This window comes from Echiichthys vipera (assembly GCF_963691815.1).
Source record: "Echiichthys vipera genome assembly, chromosome: 3".
NCBI classification, from domain to species: domain Eukaryota; kingdom Metazoa; phylum Chordata; class Actinopteri; order Perciformes; family Trachinidae; genus Echiichthys; species Echiichthys vipera.
The window spans coordinates 32,250,916-32,275,929 of NC_139828.1; the positions used below are offsets into that span (position 1 = coordinate 32,250,916).

At 43.2% G+C, this 25,014-nt stretch overlaps 2 protein-coding genes across 2 annotated transcripts; both read left to right on the forward strand.

Moving 5' to 3' along the window:
* The first annotated feature begins 592 nt into the window (after positions 1–592).
* On the forward strand, positions 593–17,589 carry lmnb2 (lamin B2). Its single transcript, XM_083939099.1, has 13 exons — positions 593–981; positions 5,122–5,258; positions 5,383–5,539; positions 6,175–6,300; positions 7,580–7,678; positions 7,816–7,887; positions 7,962–8,087; positions 10,651–10,871; positions 12,043–12,274; positions 12,460–12,567; positions 13,895–14,014; positions 14,143–14,220; positions 14,490–17,589. Exons 1-13 carry the CDS (start codon positions 769–771, stop codon positions 14,523–14,525), a joined length of 1,725 nt encoding a protein of 574 aa, XP_083795225.1. The 5' UTR covers positions 593–768; the 3' UTR covers positions 14,526–17,589.
* Positions 17,590–19,842: 2,253 nt separating this feature from the next.
* commd2 (COMM domain containing 2) lies at positions 19,843–24,227 on the forward strand. Its single transcript, XM_083911626.1, has 6 exons — positions 19,843–19,981; positions 22,201–22,278; positions 22,543–22,625; positions 23,083–23,157; positions 23,261–23,359; positions 23,492–24,227. Exons 1-6 carry the CDS (start codon positions 19,915–19,917, stop codon positions 23,699–23,701), a joined length of 612 nt encoding a protein of 203 aa, XP_083767752.1. The 5' UTR covers positions 19,843–19,914; the 3' UTR covers positions 23,702–24,227.
* The last annotated feature ends 787 nt before the right edge of the window (positions 24,228–25,014 follow it).

The following is a 25,014-nucleotide window of genomic DNA, read 5'->3' on the forward strand; positions in this document are numbered from 1 at the left end:
TCATCCAAACTGTAATCTTTTCCTAATCATAACCAGTTTTGTTGCCTAAACCTAACTGCGATACTTCTATATTTATGTTTTTGGCTTTTGCACTTTGCTTTTATTTTCTATGTCCCCTTGATAGCTATGATTATTGTATGGAAACATCAAGGTAAATTCCTTGTATGTGAAAACCTACACAGCAATAAAATGTATTCTGAAATATGTTTTGTAAAATAGCCTACACATTTGCACCTATTTGCTCTTGTGGATTTTGAATGGTGTTTAAAAATGTTCCTAATTTTCAGCCCCTGATACATGAACATTCCACAAAGGCTATGGTATTCATGGCTAGCTTACAACTTCAACCGTGGCCTACTTTTGCTAATGAAACACCAAAACTAGTGGAGTTCCCTTTCTGTGCAGTGGACAAACTATATATGGATATTTGAACTGAATTGAGTGTGAAGCAATGTGTGGATGTGTGTGTCGCATGCCGCGCGCGTGCGTGTTTCTCTACTATTCTCCCAGAATCCATTGCGAGACAGGAAGCCTACTCTGCTTTTGGCGCGGTCTTAGCGGCGTCGGCCATCTTGGACTGGTATCCGAGTGTTTCAGGTTACACTCAAACTCTGAGACGCTGCATGAGCACAGGACTCATTGATTGACCTCCTGCCGTTGACTAAGAAAAGGCGTTCTTGCGTGACCGTTTAACGACGACAGCAGAGCCGTTTGTTTTTTATTGCTCGCGGAGCGGAGAAGCGAACTCAGCGTGTTGAAAGAACCGTCATGGCGACAGCTACCCCGAGCCGTGAAGCTGGCCGGTCGGCGGCCTCTACTCCCCTCTCCCCGACCCGGATCTCTCGCTTACAAGAGAAACAAGATTTGCAGCACCTGAATGATAGGCTGGCCGTGTATATCGACCGTGTCCGGTCACTGGAACTGGAGAACGACCGGTTGATGGTTAAAGTGTCTGAGAAAGAGGAGGTGACTACTAGAGAGGTGAGTAACAAAAAGAGCCCAACACCAGGGCGAAGTGTTCACACACTCATCCACATGGAGCGGTAACCTTGCCTCAGGGCAGCGGATCACTCGGCGTAGTTTCGTCCTCACGTTAGTTCCAGTGAATCTATCTGAACAGCCTTGTAGTGAACAAGGAATCGATATAATTAAAAAAAAAAAAAAACCCGACTATAACTAACACACATTAGTAACGGGCGCAAACTGGCCATAACACTGTGAACTGACTAAGTATTTGCTTGAATAATGTGTGTACTAGTTTAGCGGTACAGATGGCCGTTTCATTAACAGAACTTTGTTGACGCTAATAATAAACGCTGCTGCATTTCCTAATCTCCATTCAAACGGACCGGGGAGATTGGGCGGGTGCTTCTGCGCCTTGTGCGCGCCATTCTATACATATGACCCAAGTTATGGCGTTTCATTCACTTATGTGGAACTCAAACGTACTTCACTTGACGGCAAATACATTTCAGTACTTTGGCATGTCAACACAGTTGAGAGGAATGTGCCTCAGGGCAACTCTTAAAAACAGGAAAAAGCCACACCGTAAAGTAAATGAGAATACAAAATGTGCACAGTCTACGTTATGTTGAAACATCCCATGTTTCAGAAACGCTGAGTAAAAGCTTCAGTTGGCTTTAAATGAATTTGAGTCTGTGACTACAGCAGCTGCTCCTCGTCTGTGTCCTGTAATATCCTTAGGATTGTCCCCGTTACTGGTAAAGATCCAGGCCCCTCTGGTTCACGTGTTTGTCAGGGCGTTAAAGTGTTCTGACCACAGTCGCTGCAGCTGTGGAATGTCTGCTAAGGAATCCAGTGTTTCCACTTTCTGGGTTTAACAAGCACATGAACCTGCAAAAAACTTGTAAGGGGCTCCTGTATACTGCTGCACTTTCTGCAGGTATATTTGCACATAGCGCTTTAAATGATCAAATCACTATTATTTATGTGTTTTTATTTGTATATGGGTGGAAATCTGTAGACATCATAATCCAATTTGATTGTATGCACTCAGAAGGAATTCTCCTCTAACATGTTGAAAAGGTCCCAATTTTCAGGCTCCGAGTAGGTGTTCAGTCTGGAAACAGAACTGCAGAAAACAGGACAAGGGGCTGGGATGATGATGGCGTCTTTCCGGTACTGATGGGACAGTTAATATGATCCAGATTGGCTGATTTGACTAATACATGCACAGGTCTGAAGGCTGAACAAATGACAAGCTCTGCACAGTGGTTTATAATACTGTGAAACATGGTTTGACGACAATGGAAATAAACTGAAAAGAACCATACATTATTATTGATTTTTTTGACAGTTTCAACTTTATTGCTGGACCGACGGGCTTTTATTTATAAGGACAGCCCCAACAAGGCTGTCAAGCTAGTCCCACTGTCTTTAGTCTACTGATGTGCAATAAGTGTTGTCACCATACCAAAATTAGGACTTCAGTACGATACCTGCCTAGAATATCTCAATACAATACTGAAACATACCATGTCGGAAAACTAAAACAGCATCACAAGTAATGGAATAAAATATTAGATGACAAATAAAAATGTTTTTTATTATGAAACTCTTGGTACAAGTACAACACAAATGACCCAGGCCTGGTGGATGGCTGTGCTCTAATCAGACCATTTTCTTCTAATATAAATTACAATAGATATTAAACACTGACATAAATGTACATTATTCTATGATTATATTACCAGTAGTGATTTAGCTATAATAGATCATTTATAAGTGGTGTTGTTGATGAGCATACTTGTGAACACCAGCGCCTTTTCTGGTAAAGTTAGTCTCAAGTGTGCGGACAATTAAACAGTTAGCTTTACCCCTGACTGCCTCATGCAACTCTGATGGTGAAAAAGGTTCACCAAATAAACACTCACTTGAGTAATCTCTTTTGTTTGCGTCCCTATTCTGTTTACATGTAACTGCCGACCCACCTTCCAGGAGACATTGGCCTTCAAATCTGACCCATCAGTTTAGACTTCTTTGCTGCTGGTTTCATTTGTTATTTTAAATGTGAGAATCTGTTGCTGATATAAGAGTCTCTTTTGGCTGCTCAAAGTACCAGTACTGTAGCAGCACGAAAAGATGCTTCTCAAGGTCCAAGCGCCTTAATTGAGTGCAGTGCTTAGGGGGCTGTGTTTCTTTGTCGTCTGTCTGTGCGCTGTCGGTGTCCTCTTTTCATACTGTGGCTTTATTAGTTCTTCATTGCTTTTTTTCTGTGTGAGTAAATGGATGTTTGGCGGGAGAGCTGCTGATTGCTGGGCCCCGAACAGTTGCGCATGCCTGTAGAGCTGGGAAATATTATGTCTGTATGTATTATGTCTATAGCTCAAATTTTTCACCCACTGCCGTTCATGAGCACGTGGTATATCAAGCCCCTGTAACAGAACAGGGTCAGACCCAGACAGGTGCATGTTTCAGTACAGGCCACATAAAGACGGACAAACTTCTGCTATTGACAGCATAGTGGACAGAAGTAATGCATCTGTATTGACAGTGTTGTTTAAATCGGTCCCTCATATTTCCCCCTGCCCCCCTTACCTACCGCCAGTGTTTCTATTGTCTGCTAATTATTACCAGATTTGGATTGGGAAAAACTCCCGTCATAATGTCCAGGGAAAATAATTCCCTCTACAGTGTATGCAACTGGTCTCTGTCTGACCCAATGTGCTGCCCCTAGCATACGATTGGCTAGATATCACCAGTAATATCCTGTCAACGACAGTGAAGGCTGCTGCCGCAGACGGGTGAAGTTGCTCTGGTGACAGAGCATAGCGTGTGTTGAACCAAGGCGGCAGATCTTACTGAAGTTGCCCAAAAAAAATCACAATTCTGTATGCTGAAGTTGCAGAAACACTGAACAGATGTTCATTGAGAAATATTCATGAGAACAAGAACTGCAAGGAGAGGAAGAGGGAGTGAGACTACGCCTGGACTTGGTCGAGAGATGTGACCCATGACCAGATGATCCTAGTTAATGCAGCGCAGTGAGGAGGATACAGTCATTTCATACATCAAGCGTAGGCCATATTACACAGACCTGCCAATGTGTTTTAAACCCGTGTTCAGAGACTCCAGTCTGCAGTGTAGTTTTACACTTCCCTGATAAACCAGACAATTGTACACCTCTATGAAGGCCACGATAGTTTGGGAAAATACTGTAGGCATATATTGATATTGGTCATTAATGTGCTTGAATTTATATATATCAAGCAGCACCTCTTGCTTCTGCACTTGACCCGAGACACAGACGCCTTTAGTTTAAGAAACCTTCTCTTCCTAAAGCTGTGTGACCTACATGACAGGGTTACTGTGCAAGGCCCTGACAATATGGAGGGGGAAAACTGTGACGTCAGGGGACGCAGCGGTGCAAGTACATGTGCCGGACACCCTTTTCTTGGAGGACGCGTCGAAATATGGATGTCAACGAGCTAGAAGCTTGTTTCAGTGAGCCACGCATTGGTACTCAGAAAAACAACTAGAGCGGAGGAAGTGTAACAGAAAACTGAGCATTGTATCAATGCAGCAGCTGCTGATACCTGCCACTTCTGTGCCAGAGGAGCACCTGTTCTCCACAGTGGGACTGATCATAAACAGAATGGGAACGCTAACGTAATCACGTTTTTGCAAGGAAAGACTGTTTTGAAGTTGTGGTTGTGAAAAAATAGGTTCTTAAAGGGTAACAGACTGTTCCTACACAGTATGGGAAAGAATGGAATCTCGATAAGTTTGAGAAAGGAGTATGAAAAATGTTTGTGTTGTTACCAGGCTATTATCTCACTTTCTAAAATAAAATATATTAATACATACAGATCAAAACAAGTTTACTAACACGACACAGCCAACCTGTAGATCATTTGAAACTAATCAAGCTGGCTGTAGAATGGTGTTGTGTTACCATGGTTACTCTTCAATTTTAAGAGACATGGGTCTGGAAAGTCCTTTCAGTCATTGAATTTGATGTTTAAGAAGGTGTGGTAACCTTACTTTTTGAAATGAAAATAAAGGATTGAGTCACTGAATTGTGTTTTTTTTTCTTTCTTTTATTTCCCACCCAGCTAAGCAATCTAGTAATGAATTTGTGTGTCCTTGTGTTCTCTTTAGGTGACCGGCCTGAAGGCTCTGTACGAGGCAGAGTTGGCTGATGCTCGACGGGTTTTAGATGAAACTGCTAGAGAGAGAGCAAGGCTCCAGATCGACCTGGGCAAGGCTCAGGCTGACCTGGAAGAAGCCACACGCAGGTGATATGATGCAGTCATACATTGTTTGAGATCAGATGAATGGGGGGATGAGCATTTAGAGATTGGGTTGGTGACATGTTTGAAGCCATAACGGTTTTCTCCTTCCTCTGTCCATGTGTTCCAGTGCCAAGAAGAAGGATAGTGATCTTGCTGCAGCGGTTTCCAGGGCCAATGGTTTGGAAGGCCAGCTGAACAAGAGTGAAGCTTCTCTTGCTACAGCTCTGAGTCAGAATGCTGCTCTGACTTCTGAGCTGGCTGATGTCAAGAGCATGCTGGCTAAGGTGTGTACTGCAAGCTTCTCTGTTCAGAAAACAATGAGAGAAGAAGGAAACTAGAAAGTGGAGCTGCAGCGTTTAATTGATTGATTAGTCGTCAACCATTAGATTCAATTTATTTTGATAATCGTTTGTGTAAAAAACAGTCCAAATCCTCTGATTCCAGCTTCTATGACAATAAACTGAATATCTTTGAGCTGTGGACAAAACAAGACATGTGAGGACCTCACTTTGGATTTTACGAAACACTGAGCCACATTCAAACGATTAATAGTCGTTAGTTGAAGCCCTGCTAGAAGAGAGTCTTTATCAGTGAATGCTCACTGCTCCATTTGATGTAATGTGGACTAACATCCTTCACTCTGAAATAAATGAAATAGGTTAATAAAGTATTCAGGTACGATTTAGGTTTGTAGGCATTACACATCCAAATTGGCAGATGAAGCACAACTCCAGTGTTTATTTAAAGCAATAGTCCAAATACAACACCCGACATAAAGAAGTGGAGACGGGACAATAACACACCAGACTCTCATCTTCTGACCTAATGAGAGGACCAGGAACCAGACTGATCCCACAGCCTGCTCATGATGGGTCAGCTAACCTATGTTGACTCTCCCATGTGCTTGTATTCCTTATAGGCAGAGGATAGCCATGCCGTTGCTAAGCGCCAGCTGGAGGCGGAGACACTGATGCGTGTAGACTTGGAGAACCGCTGTCAATCACTGAGTGAAGAGCTGGAGTTCAGGAAGAGCATGTTTGAAGAGGTAAGGGCTGCGTGTGCTGTGTGAATAATCACAAATCATCCTTTCCATTACTAATATATATAAGTTGTTTTACTAATTATTAATTGTAGAAATGAATGTCATCTCAAGTTAATCTCACTATAGTAAGAATCACAGTGTATAAAACATGGCTGTAGTCTTTGTGATCACCCACTGGTCAAAATTAAGCTCTGAGTGGGCAGCTCCCAGTGGCCTCAGCCGTCACCATCAAGGCAGTGCCAAACATCGCCTGCTCCGAGCTAATCCTAGAAGAGGCAGAGAGCTGAATGAAAACACAGCTGGCCTATCACTGTCATTAGACTGAACATTAAAGGAATAGCCAAAGCCAAACACCTTTAAGACACAGAATGATCTTGGCTTAAAGAACAAAATCACCCCCCGAAACTGTAACCTGTCGTCTCCTGTGACAGCACCCACACCTTTAATTATGCATACGTGTCTGTGGGGTCTTCAAAAGTATTCCTGATAAGTGAATTGAGGAACAATTATGGCCTTAGTAAGATTTTTAAAAGTCTTAAAGATTATGAGGTATTACATTTTGTAGGGTCAGTATGTAGAGATGTCCAAAGATATTGTAGCTAAAGTTTGCATGACTTGAATCGTTGTGTGGGAACGAAGTGGGATTCTGTGTCATTTATTGATGAAATCCTGCCACATTTGACTTCATCTGAAAAAGACTGTTGCTTGATAGCACCCAGGTGTTAAGCTAGCTATGTGCTATCATACAATAAATGTAAAGTAAATGTAAGTTAAAGCTATGGTCTACATTCTGAAAATCAGTTGAGCCCCTGAGACAGATTTGAAAAAAGCACCCCCAATGGGAGCCTTCCGTGACGGAAGATCAATTCCTATGCAGACCTACGGCTGATAGACTGAATTAATTTTTTTGTTTTTTTTTGCTATTCATATTGTGTAGATCAGACTACAGGACCATAATCACCGTATAAACGATGTTAATAATTATTACCAACATTACAAATGGTAGACCATAGCTTTAAAGTGTGTCACTGAGGTCTTTTTGGAAAGGGTCTAAAAAACTGTCTTCGAAGGTATTGGATTTAACTCATTTATTAATTAAACTCATTCACCCTGCTAGATAAAGAAAATAACAGTTTTGTACCAGGAAGGAAACATGTTTATTTTGCTGTTAGGCATTTTAACATGGGCCTCTATGGGGACTGACTCACGTTTGGAGCCAGCCTCAGGGAGCCACTTGATGAACTGGACTGAACTGTACTCCAATCTTCTTCCTTGTGTTCAGGAGGTGCGTGAGTCTCGCCGTCGACATGAGCACAGGATAGTGGAGGTGGACTCTGGAGTCAGGCAGGACTATGATTTCAAACTGGCACAAGCTTTACAGGTATGTTGTAACTGTTGTCCCATCTGTATCTGTTCATCTATTTCTATGGCTGTGATCATGGCAACATGGTTGTGTTTTATTAATGGAATCCGTACTGGCATTGGCACTAATGAGGTTTGTTTGTGTGAACCCACCAGGACCTCCGGAGGCAACATGATGAGCAAGTCTCCATTTATAAGGGCGAACTGGAGCACACCTTCCAGGCCAAGGTGAGACATAACTCCTTTGTTCCTTTATCTTTCAAAGCTCTGACTCTCACACAAAGTCTGTCTTCTCACTCTAGTTGGATAATGCCAAGGTGTCCTCTGAGGTCAACGACAAGGCAATGAGCACAGCCAGGGAGGAACTGCAGGAGTCCCGTATGAGAATAGAGAGCCTTGGATATCAGCTCAGCGCCCTGCAGAAACAGGTACTGCTCTATGACCACAGAGCCAGGTGCCATTCACCGCCATGAGTTGCATTGCTAATTCACTTTCTAGGGATCCTACACAGTATTGAAAAGTATGAGATTTAATTTGATTAATTTCCAGGTCTGGAAAAATATGGCAAAAGGGAAAGAGTATGAAAAAATGTTTGTGTTGTTTCCAGACTATTCTCTCACTTTCTAAAATAAAATATATTAATATAAACAAACTAAAACAAGTTTACTAACGCAGCACAGCCGACTTTAGATGATAAGAAACTAACCAAGCTGCTGTAGGATGGTGTCTGGTTACCATGGTTACTGTTTGCCGTGCGACTGTGATTCTCATTTATTGAATTTTTCCATATGTGTCGTCTAGATTTAAATGTATTTTTATTTATTATTATTTTATTTATATACAGTATGTTTACTCCATCTCCATCTAAAGCCAATGAAGCACAGGCTCATGTTTTCTTTTGTAGTTCCTGGTTAATTCTCCATCTCTACTGTTCCTGTCTGTAGCGTTACAGGTTCAGTTATTAATTATTAATCTTTTAGCATTAGCTTGAATAAAATGCTGTCTATTGAACAGAGTTCATTCACTTATATGAACTTCGATTCGTTTGTAAAAATGTCTTGTAATTACATGGCAACATAATGGCGTAGATAGTCAGAATTTAAGATATGTGTGAAAAGTTGGATTTTAAAACCATTTATTTACATACCGTATTTTCACGACCATACGGCGCACCGTACTAAAGGGCGCAGTCTCAGTTATGTGTGCCATTTCTGTATTTAACACACACATACGGCGCACCGGATTATAGGGCGCGGGTTTTATATACCGGTACATATTCTCTACTACGTTTAAATACCTCTACTGCGTATTTAAAAATAGAGCGGGAGCAAAACTGAGTATGTATTTCATGTATTTATTACATGTATTTATTACAAAGTATTTAATCAAAGCCATCAAAGTCATCATCCTCTGTTTCTGAATTAAACAGCTGCGCTAAATCAGACATGCCAGTTTCCCCTTCTTCGCTGTCAGAGTCACTTTCCGTGCCGTGCGGCTCCTCGGAAATGATGCCGGCTTTTGCGAAAGCTCGAACAACAGTGCCAGCAGACACGTTAGCCCAAGCATCTACAATCCATCCGCAAACTGTGGCGTAACTTGCCCGGCGCTGCCTTCCACTTTTGGTGAAACTGTGGTCTCCGTCGGTCATCCATCGCTCCCACGCCGCTCGCAGCCTTACTTTAAACGGCCGGTTCACGCCGATGTCGAGCGGTTGAAGTTCTTTTGTCAGACCTCCCGGAATAACAGTAAGCACAGCGTTCATTTGTTTCACAGTGTTTTTCACATCAGCTGTGAGATGGGCACGCATGGAGTCACAGATTAACAGCGATGGTGATGCGCGGAAAAAGCCACCTTGTCTCCTTACATACACCTCCCTCAGCCACGCTTTCATCATCTCCTCATCCATCCAGCCCTTTTCATTTGCCTTAATAATGACTCCAGCTGGAAAAGTCTCTTTAGGCAAAGTCTTCCTCTTAAAAATCACCATAGGCGGCAGTTTCTGTCCATTTGCGTGGCAGCCAAGCACAACAGTAAAGGAAGCTTTTTCATACCCCGTTGTGCGTATCGCTACCGTTCTTGTCCCCTTCTTCTCCACCGTGTGACTCACCGGGATGTCGAAAGTGAGCGGCACCTCGTCCATGTTGGTGATGTGGCTTGGCTGGATGCTTTTGTCGGCGATGTGTTTGCCGCAGAAGGAGTGGAAGCTCGCCAGCTTTTCATTATAATCCGCCGGACGCTGCTGCGCTACTGTAGTCCTGGTCCGGATGGAAAAATGGCACCGTTTCATAAAACGAAAGCACCACGACGGACCTCCTTGAAAATGTTCAATTTTCATTTCTTCCGCTAGCGTTACTGCTTTTAGTCGAATAGTGACCGTCGAAACGCTCGCCCCACTCGTTCTTTGCTCAATGATCCACCGCTCCAGTCTTTCCTCCAACTCGGGCCACCTGGCCTTATGTCCGCGGAAACTCAGCAGCGTCTTCTTCACCTGTCGGAGTTCGTTTTCCATCTTCCTCCACTTGCGAACCATCGATTCATTAATCTTGAGTTCTCTCGCGGCTGCTCGATTTCCATGTTCCTCTGCGTAGCTGATAGCCTTCAGTTTAAACTGTGCTTCATATGCGTGTCTCTTTGCCATTCTCAGGGTTGTTAAGACAACAATGTTTTGCATTAAGCACATACCTGTTCTTTTATACACAAGCCACGCCCACTATCCCCCTTGAACGTTCTCTCGGTTCTCAACAACGTCCGCAGTAACACAAAGGGCGCACCGCACTATTGGGCGCGCCGCACATTTTGAGAAAAAAAAAAGACGTTTATATGCGCCTTATAGTCGCGAAAATACGGTAATAAGCATCTAACAGTTGGTATTTACATGTTTAATAATGACTGAAAAATCCTCTGAGAAGTCTGGAATTTAGAAATGGAAAATGTGTGGGAACCCTGGCTTTCCCAATTGATGTTTATGTTGGTCGATATTTTTTTGTGTAGGCAGCTGCCTCAGAGGATCGCCTCAGAGAGCTGGAGGAAATTCTGTCCGCAGAGCGGGAAAAGCACCGCCGTACCATGGAAGGAAAAGAACAAGAGATGAGCGAACTGAGAGACAGGATGACTGCTCAGCTCAGTGAATACCAGGAGCTGCTGGACGTGAAGCTCGCCCTGGATATGGAGATCAATGCCTACAGGAAACTGCTGGAGGGAGAGGAGCACAGGTACAACACACAGGCACACACACGCATTGAAGCGGAAGTATTGACTCCTGTGTTTCTCCTCTTTTGTTGCATTTAATCCTTGAATTTAAATGGATTTTTATTAATCATATGTAATGGACCTACACAAAACAGTCAAAGTTGAAGTAAAAAGGGAAAATAAATAAATGCAAATAGTTGCTTGCCTATGTATTCTCCCCCTTTGCTGTGAAGCCCCTGAATAAGATCTGGTGCCACCAATTACCGTCAGAAGTCACATGAATGAAATAAAGCTTCACGTGAGCTGTCACATGGTGTCAGTCTGCAACACCACTGAGACCACGGAGCTCGCCACACAGGCCAGGGACAAAGTCCTTGATTACAGATCAGAGTTGGGTTATGGAAAACTTCCCACAGAGCATTATTACATCCATTATTACAAAATGCAAAGAACATGGCAGAGAGACCAAAGACAGACCTGAAGGAAGCTGTAGTGACCAGAGTATCTGTCTATTTGGGCTTGGCACTCAAACTCTTTTTAAATGATGATAAACCTTTCGATTTATAGTTACTGACTGAATATAGTTTTCTGAAAAGTTTAGGAGTTTTCAGTGGGTTGTGAAAATGCACTACAACGTATTTGATCCCATTTATTTTTATTTATGGTTTTTATATTCTTTATATAAATCTATAGAATGATTTAACGATCTTATTTTTTACATGTATTTTTTGAATTTGTTTTCCAGTTGAATTATATATAAATTTCAAGAAAATCCATTTTTAAAAATGCATTATTGCATGATCAATTACTAATAATTGATTGATCTCAGCATGGACCAAAATAATCATGGTTATGATTTTTGCCATCATCAGGCAGCCCTGCTCTCCATAAAATTGTATGCCTTTAAAACTTTGAGTGTGTATAGAAGAATGGCCAGAAGAGCTCTAACTTAAAAACAAAAATGAAAACACGTTTTGCAAATTATTAGGGTAGCAGTCTGCTTGTGTCTTGTTTTGCCAGTAAAAGACGCAATTGAGTAGTTGAGTTTGAACCAGTGAGAGCCGATGATTAGTTTTTAATGCCATTAAAACAGTGGCACGGCTCTTCTGTCCTATCTGCCAGCCTCTGACTGCTCAGACCCGGCTGTGCCAAGCACTGACGGATAGGGTTAACTCACTGCTGTCCTTCTTTCAGACTGAAGCTGTCCCCCAGCCCATCGTCTCGAGTCACTGTTTCCAGGCTCACCGGATCTTCCTCCTCCCGCTCCTCCAAAAGGAAGAGGGCAGAGGTGGAGGCTAAGGAGGAAGCCGCGAGAGGAGAGGGGCAGCTGCTGGTGTCAGAAGAAGCCACAGCTAGCGGAGCAGTCTCCATATTACCCACTGACATGGACGGAAACGCAGTCACACTGACCAATGATACTGAGCAGGTGTGTAAGACTGGACGCCAATGAGTATCTTCACATAGTTACTATCAAAACCGAATATGAGAGACTTTATAAGGTTGGATTTCTTCCACTGTGAATGAAAGGTAGAATAAAAAGTGAGAGAACGTGCACACACAGAACTCTGAGGCTGGCTACAGTTATATGTTAAGCTCTCTTGTGCTCTGTAGGACCAGCCCCTGGGCAACTGGAGGTTGAAGAGACAGGTCGACAGCGGGGACGAGATCATCTACAAGTTCTCCCCAAAGTTCGTCCTGAAGGCCGGACAGTCAGTCACGGTGAGGAATATCAAGAGTGCTCTGTTTTTGCTCAGGGCCCACCAATGTGGGGTTTTTAAAAGAAGAATATTGACCTTTTTTATACATTATACATACATTATACATACATGTATTACATTGTCAATGATTCTAAATGAACAGAGAATATAATAATTTATTTAATAAATAAAATTATAATAAACATGTTCAGTATCCATCCATATAAAATAAATAGCTAAATTGTTCAGTATGTTCAGTATCAGTATTGCTTAACGTTTAAATTAAATAAAAATAAAATTTGATATCTGACGACATCTGAAAATCACCAACTGCCATTTTTTTGCATTGTGGTGTAATATATCTGAGATATCAGAAAACGATACTGGGCTCCCATTTGGTGCGTCAATAGAGACGTATCTTATCAACTCTCTAATCTTCTCTGTGTTCATGCGTCCTTTACTGTGGAAAGGAGGGCGAAAAACATCCTCCAGAGGGCATCGACTCAGTTACACCAATTAAGTGTGAAAAAAAGGTTTTAACTACAACAAACATGGCGACGACGACAGGGGAGATAACAATCCTATGTTTGTTGAGAAGGAGGTAAAATCTCAGGCAGCGTTGTAGATGGCTTTGGTCTGTGAGACCCTAAAGACGTCCCAGAGTGTGGACAGAGATTTCCACACATTGGTTTGACAGATGAGACAAACTGCCGACCAACGTCTCTTTCAGTATTTCAGGATGTCCGCTGGGGCTTTGATGACTCGATCGCTCCTGATATTCACAGCTTTTTTTTTTGTGTCCAGTGCCCACCACTGCCCCCCTGATTTCTGGTGGTACTGCAGCGTTTTGTCCATAGCGGTACGCATCCGCAAGCTCGAGGATACATGCAGAAATACAGCCAAAATTTACGCAGAGTATGGACAGAAGGCTCCGTCCGTACCGGTATGCGTATTTAACGTAGACCACAAAGGAGCCTTTAGTCTGGGATGTAGCCGATATCGGCTGAAAGATATATCTGTGTGGCTCTAATCCAAAGCTTTTCAATAACTACGCCACTCAGGCTGATCCACTGAGCTCCACTTTAACACTTCTCTCTGACAGTGTTGAAGCTGAAGATGGATCTTAGTCCTAGCTTTGTCTTCTGAGCTAATGTCATCTTCAGAGTGGGGAAGGTGACAGGCTTAGGCTGAGTCAGGGGGTGAACCTTCAACATTTCTGTAACTTGCATGGTATAAAAACCTGCTCAAAGGCCTAAAATATTGACGATATGTTTAAAGTGAATGTTATTTCTCTGTCAGTATGTTTGGGTGCCATCCTAAGTCTTTGAACATGTACTGTGTCTATACAGGTGTGGTCTGCTGATGCTGGCGTGGCCCACAGTCCACCATCTGACCTGCTTTGGAAGAGTCAGACTTCCTGGGGCACAGGAAATGACATAATTACCACTCTGGAGAACGCTGATGGCGAGGTAAGGATCCCCATGTCTTTTATATCTGCTCCATGTTGAATGTGTTAATCTTGGTGAGGCCATGTGAGCTTGGCAGCCTGGTGTGTCTGTTTCGAGTCATGTGGGCTGACTGACTGACTGTCCTGCAGGAGGTGGCCACAAGGAGCGTAACCAAGACTGAGATGGAGATGGAGAATGGAGAGGAAGAGGAGGAAGAGGCACAAACGGTGACTAGACTTGTTTTGTTTTTTTACCTGTGCGAAAAAGCACATAGACTGAGGTTATTTGGCAGGTATTTCTGTTATTTTGTCCACCTCATTGATATCGGTGAAGCCAGGCCAAAAAACAGTATAATCAGTATAACACCATAGTGATCAACGAAGGACATCCTCTCAGTGAGCACACCGTTGAATCCCCAGGTGTAAAGTAGTCTGAACATGAGATTTATTACATGAAATGTTTCTGATCATTTCAACGTGTGTTTCTCCTCCTCCAGGGCAAGGTGTCCTCCAGAGAGTGTGCCATCATGTGAAGCCTTCCCCCTCTGTCGGCTTTCACTTCCCCATCCTATATATTTTTCTCTAGAGCCACTCACATATGATCTTATCCATTGCCTCATCATTGTGTTTTTTTATTTTTATTGTTTAAGTCCACATAAGAATCTCATGTGGTCTGATGGACTCTTTTTACTGCCCTCCACATTTCTGGACCTGCTCCAATGAGTCATTTTCATCACTATTACGAGCAATGCCAATGTCTGTGGATCATGATGATGGATCCAAAAGTTCTCTCAGACTGTGGTGTTGCAGATGATTCTTTCTACTCTTACCACTTACCAATAGTACTCTACATGTAAATGATGGAGTCACCCGGCTGTCTTTACTCTTCTGTGGTTCCTTCGTCCTTCACACACAGTAGAACACAGCAATCATTGCACAGAAATCAACTCAAACCACCTGTTCTTAAAGGACCTCCGAGTATAGCCATAAAGATAGGACGACTTCATAGCATATGATGGGCAGCTTAACTTCAAAATCCAGACCGTAAGTGTTTCCCATCTAAAATATCTATTTGATAGGTAATTATTTTTCATGGATGTCTTCTGTTGAAAGGCCAAATCAAGTCAAGTTTCTTTGTATAGCCCAATATCACAGATGGTCACACAGGGCTTTACAGACTGTGCAGCAGAGGACACCCTCTGACCTCTGACCCTCGCTTCAGATCAGGAAAAACTCCCCAAAAACTGTGTCAAGATCTGCACAGAAATGCAGGTGAACATAAGGATTGATGAAAAGCCTGTTGAAATGATGCGTTATTGTGCAATTGTGTTGTGTGCTGATTTCTCTAATACAAAAACGGCGTTGGACTTCAGAACAGAAAGTAGCAGCTGACCTCCAAACCTTTATTCACACCCCAGTCCTAACGCTGCCCCATCCCTCTGCAGGCAGCCCAACATCAGTCTTTAGGTGCGTTTCCATTAGGCTGGAATACCCAGAGTGAGGTGGGTCTATCTCGCCAAAACGCCCTTAATTTTTTATTGTGAGAGTCGCTCGAGCGGCCGTTTGTTTACCCTGTGTGAGAGGGCCGTTTTTCTCTCCTGAGAGAACCCTGGTTGCTGATTGGATGTAGCTCTCAGCAGGATGTGACGTGTGGTCGTACAGACGCCACAACAACACGGTGAAGTGGAGTAGACACTTTTATCCAGTGGTGTAGAAGAACACAGCACAGAAAATGATCTGTTCTTGTGTATCTTTGCACGGGCTTGTTAAATGAGTGCTGCAGCGGTCGGGTTGGATTCTGACCGGTGGTCCTTTGCTGCATGCTCTCTCCGTCTCTCTCTCTCACACACACACACACACACACACACACTGTAATGTTAGTACTGCAGCGGGGTGACAGCCTCTCTGTCAACACTTTTACTCCGCCCAGAATCCTTAAGGTGGAGTGTTTTCCTTCATGTTACTTTTACATAAGTTGACCTTGTGAATCATACAGGCCACCTTAAATCAAACTACAAATATTCTGTATTTCTCACTTTGAGAAAGAACGGTGCACCTCTGTATCCCCGGTGATCCAAACCCATTCCGAGTGATACGTCTCCTAAATCCCTCTGGGGCCTTTTTTTTGTAATGGAAATACAGCCAGTGAACGGCCGTTTGACAGGACGTGCCCTGAAACGTACTGAGCGGCCACATTTTACCCTGATGGAAACGCGCCTTTTGAGCCTCAGTGATGATTTAAGATGTAAGCTGCTGAATGAGGTGTTGTGCTGCCTGGGAGCCTTGATTGGCATTAGAAGCAGAGGGGTGAGTCAGTATTTCTATCACATTGTTGTGAAAAGCTTTAGTGGCCACTGAAATGTGAAGTGTATCCTCAGCAGCAGCAGCAGCGGGGCGAGCCTGTGTCAGGAGCAGGTCTGTGGGCTGATGTGTAACTTCTGTCCTAATGAGAAGGCCAGTGCAGTCCTCTAGTGTAATGTGCTCACTGAACATTTGCTGCATATGGAGCTGCAAACAGAACTTAATCTGGTGACGGTGTCATGTATCAATGACGTGTGGAGCCTTGAACCACAGTCGGAGCTCTAACTGTGCTGTGGGCCGCTGAAATAATCTGCTTCAAAGAAAATCCTTGTGACTGGCACAATGTAAACACAAGGTAAAGAGCGAAAGCAACACCTCTCTCACAGTGGATGAGGGGACTCTCGTTACATTAGGAGTGTTGCTCTCACACCTTGTGTGCCATCTTTGGGAAACTCCATTTTTGTGTGTTTGTATGCCGTGCTTTACATTGCTAGTTATTTTTCTAGAGTGCTTAACTATGTAATCAGCTTGTTTACACAAGATATTTCATTTATTATTGAGTGTTACGGATTTCTGGGACGATAAAGGTCGGGTGTTTATTACCTTCTATATATTTCAGGATTCTGACAGAACCGTACTGAACACTACTGCTGCAGTGTTCTGCTGAGAGTTTACAGTCGGCACCTGCTCAGACACTTTCATATTGGCGGAAGCAACAGCTTGTTGCCTAATATTGAGGAGCCTGGCAGTGTCGGACTAACTGACTATAAAGTTAAAACTGAACTGATTTAGATTGTTGTTAGGCTCTCAAGTACGATGGTGAGTCAGTTCCTCCAGGAACTCTTGATTTAACCCCAAGAATGAATGCTTAATCAAGTCGTCAATGACCAGCTGTTTCAGAATAACTGGTCAAACTAGTGCTAATTTTACCAATTACTGCAAATTTGTAATTTTACCCCTCGCTGATTTTAATAGAATTAAAGTTAAGCCTTTTTAAAAGTCGAATGATCACGCTCTAATCTCAACAATGACTCTCTTGGAATTACGACTACTGGTGGACTATTTGTTGCATATTAGTATGCATGCTTATCGGTTTGTTCTTAATAACAGTAATAAGTGTTTGCCACAGTCAGTTTTGGAAAGGACAGGATTGCATAATGGGGCCAGTAGAAATCAATTTAAGAGGTTTTGTGGAAAAGCTGCTGCTCGAGCACAAACCCCAAAACCCCTTTTGTTCCTGGAGGGACTGTTACACGATGAGCCGTTTGTGATTCTTCTGTTGACAACATCATTTAACCTGGGATTGTTAATGTGGGGGGGAGGGGTGGGGGCATGCCAAATGTGAGTCTACATGATTTACTGTTGTTGACCTACTTTTTGTACACAATAAATGTTTTACATATACACATCTGATATCACTAGTGCTTATTAATACATGTGAGCGTCCAGTTGCTATGATCCACATGCTGATATTAGGGCCAGACTGATGTAAGAGGGAACACTTCAGCGATATAGTGACTGTTGGATCTGGAATGATAAAAGAATGTTTATTTAAAGGATGAATATGTAGAAAATGTATTAAAACCTACATATACCTTTTAAAATTATACACCCATGGGGCGTTTTGAGCGGTACGGAATGTTTTAATATTTTAAAGATTTTGACAGGTTTGACAATGACTTTGTGTCAGTTCTGTTTCCAATTTAGCAGCCAATAGCGTTGGGCGTTGCTGGTTGCCAGGGTTGTCTGTTGTTGCTACAGAAACAAGAATCATGTTGAGTTGAGAGCTAGCTAATGGATTCCACAGCACTCATAGAAAGACTTCAGCTGAAGACTGGCTAACGTTAAATACTTTTGTAAAATCATTGATTAGTCCAAATGAGTGGTTCCCCTGTTTGATTCATCACTGACATGGAGCAGGCTGATCACTGACACACTCTGCAACAAACCTGGCAACCCGACTGCTGGAATTTTTTTATTTTAATTATTTTTGTTGTGACTACGATCTTGAGACACTAGATGGTGGAGCTCTGCTCATTCTCCACATTCAACCTTAAATAAATAACAGAAAAAAGAATCAAAATAAGATAGCTAATCAGTCACCAACCATTAGTGACAAAATAAAATAAATGGCTATCTGACATTTCTAAATCACCCCGAGCCTCATTCTCTGGGTCATGGTCTGCAACCAAAGTTTTCATATCAGAAAACATACAAACTGATAAATACCAATATATCTGTGATTGGTCAATAAACATTTGATATGCTCATCTGAGTTGTAACAGAATGCTCAGAGAAACTGCAGGCTTTGAACATGTTTTTTTTTTCAATATTCTATTTAAAAGAGCAAGAATTGAACATCAATGAAAGATCAGGCGGTGAAGCAGTCTTTCTAAAGGATCGGAGAAACTAAATGTGAGTCGAATCCCAGCTTGGGACAGATGGACAACCATTCACACTCACACCTAAGGGCAATTCAGAGTCATCAACGAACCTAACACCTGCATGTCTTTGGACTGTGGGAGGAAGAACCCAGAGAAAACCCACGCAGACAGGGAGAACATGCAAACTCCACACAGAAGGGCCCCAGCTGGGATTCGAACCAGTAACCCACTCTCTGAGATGCCCTCACACTGAGACTGATGCTATGTCTGATGCTACCTGTGGCCCCTTCAACACACAGCCCCACCCCCTCACGTGACATTTCAGTGCTGTGGAAATTTGCTGTCTGGGACTTTTCCAAACCTTTTACATCTATAATTAACTTATATTTCACCAAACTATCAAACCACAATGTTTACGTGTTTTGATGGAATTAGGGAATGAGTGACTAATGGGCTCCTTCCTTTAGGATTGACTTTGGTAATCCACTTGAATGGACTTTACTATGAGAGGAGCTGGTACAAAGGCCAGTAGGTAAGTCTTTAAAACACTGTTTTAATAAACTCTGGTCTCACTAACTTCGTTGTTGGTGCTTTGTTTTCTGTGTAGGGACTCTTCTCATGCTGCTGCAGAGGTTTGGTGTTATTTTCAGCAGTATTAGTGGTTAAAAAGGACGTTTGAATGCCTTCACTGTACTGCCCCGAGCTAACCAGTGTTAGCCACATTCGACTTAGCGACTGTCCAGGATTTCTCTGTTAATAGTTGTTAGACAAAAAAAGCTGTCTCCATGGCTTATTTGATGTATGTAAGTGTCGAAAAAGACCATGGAATGATTTATTGCCGGAATTACACTTCATTTGAATGTTGAACACGTTGGGTCTCCACATCACAGTCACAAGACTCACGGAAACATGGAGGACGTGATTGAGTCCAGAAGATGGCACTAATGCAGCTGCTGTGAGACACCACAGAAGAAGAAGACGAGTAAGAAGAAGAAGAAGCATGACCCTCCCCACTGTGCCTCTGATTGGCTTGCCCTGACAATCTTAGTTTAACCTTAACCAATCATGCCGAAGCTCAACCGATCAGCCAATCCGAGGCCGCTCATGCCTTCGCCCACCCCTCCGGACCGACTGTAGTAGCATCAACCGAAGGAAAGCTTCTGTTTTCCGGGTCCATGGCTCTGTGTGCCCCTGACTGTTAAATTGTCGTAGTTCAGGACTCTTGTGGTGGTTCAGGATGCTGCTGGTTCTGTCTGAAGACCATAAAGAGCACCTCGCCTTCCTGCCGAAGGTCGAGGCCGCAGGTCAGTAAGTGTTGTTGGCTCAGGTGTATGCTAGTCCCGGGTCTCCTCAGGATCTCCGCAGCCCCGGAGGAGTACAACATGTTGACCGCTGGGACATGAGTGACTGTCAGCTGATTGACATGTGCTACTGGGACCAAAGTGGTTTTATTTAAGACGATATCATACAGACCTTCAGGGCCACACACACACACACACACACACACACACACACACACACACACACACACACACACACACACACACACACACACACACACACACACACACACACACACACACACACACACACACACACACACACACACACACACACACACACACACACACACACACACACACACACACACACACACACACACACACACACACACACACACACACACACCTGTTCCAAACACGTCGGGACGCTGTAAACATCAGTAGAAACAGAATGTGATGATTTTACAAACTTTGAAACCCCATATTTAATTGAAAAAAGCCCAAAGTTTCGATCACGACCAACAGATCAAATGTTTAAACTGAGAAATGTCATTGTTTTTTTTTAATAAGCCCGTTTTGAATTTGATACCAGTTTGAGAAGAGTGTAAAGGTTGTGAAAAGCAAAAGAAAACAGCCGTTGGCCCATCTTAGTGAATGGGTAACTGTAAGCGTTGGCGAGGTCCGGCCAGCCTCTGATCACCTGCACACGAGGAGGAGTTGATGTAGCGGTAACTCTGGAGCTACTCTGTCAGCCATTGTGCAGTGACACTGAAAAATATCCTCTCCTCGACACTGAGCAGCAAGATAGTTCTAAACTGGCTGATGTTAGTTGACTTACATACACTTTCTGCAAATCCCCATTTAGGGGTGCCCTCCTCCAGATCACCCTCAGGGCCTTCCACTGTTCGTGTGGAGCCTGAGATAGTGCCGATACGCTAAGACCAGGTATCAGGATCTGACTGGATCGGTGCATCTCTAGGTCCCGGTGCTGATCTGGCTCTGGCAGCCTTGACAACACATTGTATTTCTTTCCAACCTGGTTCTTTGGTGTCATAGTTAGGGGTGGTTGGTCCAGGTGGATTGATCAAGGCTGTGCATTCTCTAAAGTCTTCCCCGCGTGTTGCATCACTAAAGGTGTTTTGAAGAGGGTTGTCTAACTCCTCTTTTGCACATTTGAATTGTCTGCTGTGCTACTTGCCTAAAGGAAGCTGCTACGACGGTGTGTTTTCACAACCCACAGGTGTTGTTGTGTAATACATGGTGCTTGGGGATCCAAGCACTGTGGGGTGATTGCGGGCCTGGCTCGTCCTGCAACTCACCAAAGTGGATACCTGAACATTGTTCCAACTGCTCCCCTACAAAGAATTTCATCTTGGCCTGGTGGCTTTTATAAGCTTTTGCATCTTTCCACATACACAAACTCTGGTTGTTACTCCAAATGGAGTGGACATCAACAACTGTGTGATAATGCTGTACCAATCAATAGACCAAAAAGGACTTGCAGTCTCTTTTAACACATTGGCGCATTTAGTTGCTATTGTTTTACAGGTAGGTGAAGTGGTTCACCGCGGCCATTGGGTCTGAACCTGAAGTGCTCACACAGCAGCTGTGGCGTTCAGCTTTGAAACCAACTCCATCTTTGTTTTTATTCCTCCAAATCTCAACTAGCGTGTCCTCTAAGCTGCTCCTCACAGGGCTCTCCTGCTGCACTCTGGGTGTGGGGAGGAGGACCCCTGGAGTAACCCAGAGACCGTGCTGCTGACAAGTGACTGACACAACACCAGACAAGGGTGAACTCCCCATTACAGGAGGAACAGAGAGGCTCAGTGGAAACAGATGCACCGCAGTGAAAACTCTGAGATAGAGGGACACCAGGAACACAGGAAACATGGAAATGATCGCAGCTGGAATAGTTACCGAGCTCATTCAAAGTTAGCATGAGATTAATTGTTTTATTGCTTATTGTGACAGGCCTACCAATCAAACCATTTCTAACAACGAAGCCGCCCTAACACCAGATGAATATTTTTCTTTGATAATGATAGCCACCCATCTCCTGTTGAAGACCCATGTGTGTCTCAGTTTGTCAGCTGCTGTTTCTGTGTATAAAACAAAATATCACAATAGCTCCTCAGGAGAATTGTGACATCACTTCTATTTATCTATATTTATATTTCTTACCCCGAATATGAATTGAACACAATGATTTTGTAAATTGATCAGGTGTGTTTGTCCCTCAGTGGTTGGAGAGTTTGGTCGCATAGCGCTGGAGTTCTTAAGGAGAGGAACCAGTCCCAAGATCTACGAAGGAGCAGCCAGTAAGACTACAGCTTTTATAACATCCTCGTTACCAAGCAGCTGATTGGTCCAATCCGCTGCTGCTAAAAGCACCAGTCGACCCTGTGGGCAAGAGTGGACCAGTCATTTAAAACATTTCTGCCCCTCTGGATACATACTGAATACACAGTCGTTTATGTTGCTTTAAAAATATGTCTTTGCCATAGTTAACATTAGGTATACTATGCTAAGTGTCCCACAGTTATATTTCTAATATCCCATATGTAATGACCCACTGCTTGCAGGGAAGCTGTGTGTTCCTGTGGAAATGGTGCAGCATGGAGTGGAAGGCCTGATGTTCCTGATGACGGAGAGCTCCAAACACATGGTGACTCACACACACTCCTGACACGTCTGTGGGTGTTGGCATGGCACAGGGTCACAAAGTTTACTAGGTTTTGTTTTTCTTCAGAGGCTTAGCAGGAGAAGAACATATTTTAAACAACAACATTAAAAATTGGACACCTGCAGCACCACCACAGCTCTCTGCTAAATCAACCCCCTGTAAAGAAAATACTGACATTTTAAATTTTGTTTAAATCTTGTCGCGTCGTGCATCGTCTCGTCTCGTCACACCCCTTACTCTGAATGCATGGTATATTTTTCAATATTGTACTGTCATGAATGCGATGTGTTTCATCTTCAGAACCCTGTTCCAAGTTGGGACGCTGCAAAACATCAATAGAAACAGAATGTGATGATTTTCCAAGGGGCATAAGGTGCAGCAAATATTGAGGTGTGTGCGTGTGCGTGTGCGTGTACGTGTGTGTGTGTGTGTGTTTTAGATCTCTGAAGTGGATTTCCTCGACTCAGTGTTGGTCCTAGGCTTTGGTGAGGAGCTGAACCAGATCCTCTTGCAGGTGACTTTGACCCTAGTTTTATGGATCTGAGATGATTTGCAGGGCACACTTTAAACGATGGTTCCCTGCTCTCCAGCTGACCTTGTGTGCCTTCATGTTGCAGCTCTACGTGCAGCACCACAGTCAGATCCGCAGCATCCTCAGTCAGCTGCCCTCCAACCTGCCTGCATACCACAACCTGGAATGGAGACTGGATGTTCAGGTGTGTGTCTGTGTGTGTATGCTAAATCAGAGAGTGTAAACAAGCAAATGGAATGACTGAATAAGCAAACTGAAATTCAAAGTGTATCTATGTTCAAATTTGAACTTCTTCTGCTGTATGTTTATGTGTCAGTTGGCGAGTCGTGCAGTCCGCCAGCAGGTCATCCCCTCGCTAACGATGCGTCTGATCCTGACGGGAGGCCGGGACAGCCACAGTGGCCACAGCAGAAGGGTCCTCCAGACTGACCCCAGCACCCTCCTGCACCTCATCTCCACACTGGAGGCTGCCCTTGCTGCCATGAAAAGCAGTCACGCTCGCCGTATATTTCGCAACATCAAGTAACTGCCCCAGGTCCCTTTGTGCATCACGTGTGCCTCTGGTGAAACACTGCACCGCTGCCTTTCTACCTGGAGACCTCCAGCAGTGTCTCTGGGTTCTGCAGTGCCCAGTTGATCTGCACCTGGACGGTGAACTAGGCGATGCTCGTCACTTCATTCCCCTCCAGTTCCACTACGTGCCACATGGTATCCACTGTGTTGTATATAAGGTTTCTACAGTGCTGCTGGTATTGTACGAAAGTGCAAGATGAGATGCCGTTCCTGTGGCATGTGTAAATTCAGAACATTGAAGTGTTTTCGAATGTTTTATTCAATCCTTTTTTGTATGCTGCACAACAGTGCTTTAGAACCGTCTCTTCAGTGTGTTGGTTGACCTGTACAAAACACACACTGTCCACGCCATCAGCATAATGAATATGTAATGAGTATAATAACATAATGGATCAATATCACTATAACATTTTGATGATTCTTTTATTTTGATGGTTTTGCTCTGTCATCAGTATTGTATTTAAACCTTCATGATTTTATCCACATGCACCTTGTGTTCATTTATCAGTATAACATAACAATAATAATGTGTCAGTATCAGAGGCTTCTATACAAAACAGTTTACTGACTTTGTCATTCAGGCCCTGTACGATATCAGTGGTGGAAGAAATATTCATATAATTTACTCCAGTAAAAGTAGTTATACTAAATGTTATATACATGATGTCCCAAAAAAAATCAGGGAAGGCTCTAACATTGTGACGGTAGTGTGGGGTCGCCCATTCATGCTGAAAATCAAAGGCCTCATCTTCAAAGTCTTCTCTAATACTCAGCATGACAGACCAAGTCCATGTAAACGGGACCAGTCACAGTAGCGTCAGAAAAGACTGGTTTAGAATGAATTTCTTTTCTTCAAAGTTTAGTCTGGCTGCCATCATTAATTCCAACGGGTTTAATCTGCCAAAAAACTAAAAATTGTGTAATCAGCTGCTATGTTTTTGGGACACCCTGTATTTCACTCAGCAAACTGTATAAAAAGTCAAAGAATGTGTCGGTCAGAGCGTGTCCTCATCATTATTATACTGGACCATCATTAGTGATGCATTAACATTTAAACAGTACATTAAAGTTATAGTTCAAAGTACAACATTTGCCTCTGAAATGAAGTCCAAGCATAAAGAATCAAATGAAAATACTCAAGTACGGTAAAGTGTACAGTACTTGAGCAAATGGACATGGTCGATGTAATATTCCTCTACATGAGACGGACCATGTCTGCTAGGTTCAGTGATTTAACAGAGTCAATTACCTTTATAATATCTCTTA

What these genes read in the sequence shown, in the direction of transcription:
- commd2 (XM_083911626.1), top strand. Translation starts at nt 19,915, where the DNA reads ATGCTGCTGGTTCTGTCTGAAGACCATAAAGAGCACCTCGCCTTCCTG. An exon ending in GATCTACGAAGGAGCAGCCA is followed by an intron (nt 22,279 to 22,542) that starts GTAAGACTACAG and finishes CACTGCTTGCAG; the next exon opens with GGAAGCTGTGTGTTCCTGTG. An exon ending in TGAACCAGATCCTCTTGCAG is followed by an intron (nt 23,158 to 23,260) that starts GTGACTTTGACC and finishes TTCATGTTGCAG; the next exon opens with CTCTACGTGCAGCACCACAG.
- lmnb2 (XM_083939099.1), top strand. Translation starts at nt 769, where the DNA reads ATGGCGACAGCTACCCCGAGCCGTGAAGCTGGCCGGTCGGCGGCCTCT. An exon ending in CTGGAGGGAGAGGAGCACAG is followed by an intron (nt 10,872 to 12,042) that starts GTACAACACACA and finishes TCCTTCTTTCAG; the next exon opens with ACTGAAGCTGTCCCCCAGCC. An exon ending in TGGAGAACGCTGATGGCGAG is followed by an intron (nt 14,015 to 14,142) that starts GTAAGGATCCCC and finishes ACTGTCCTGCAG; the next exon opens with GAGGTGGCCACAAGGAGCGT.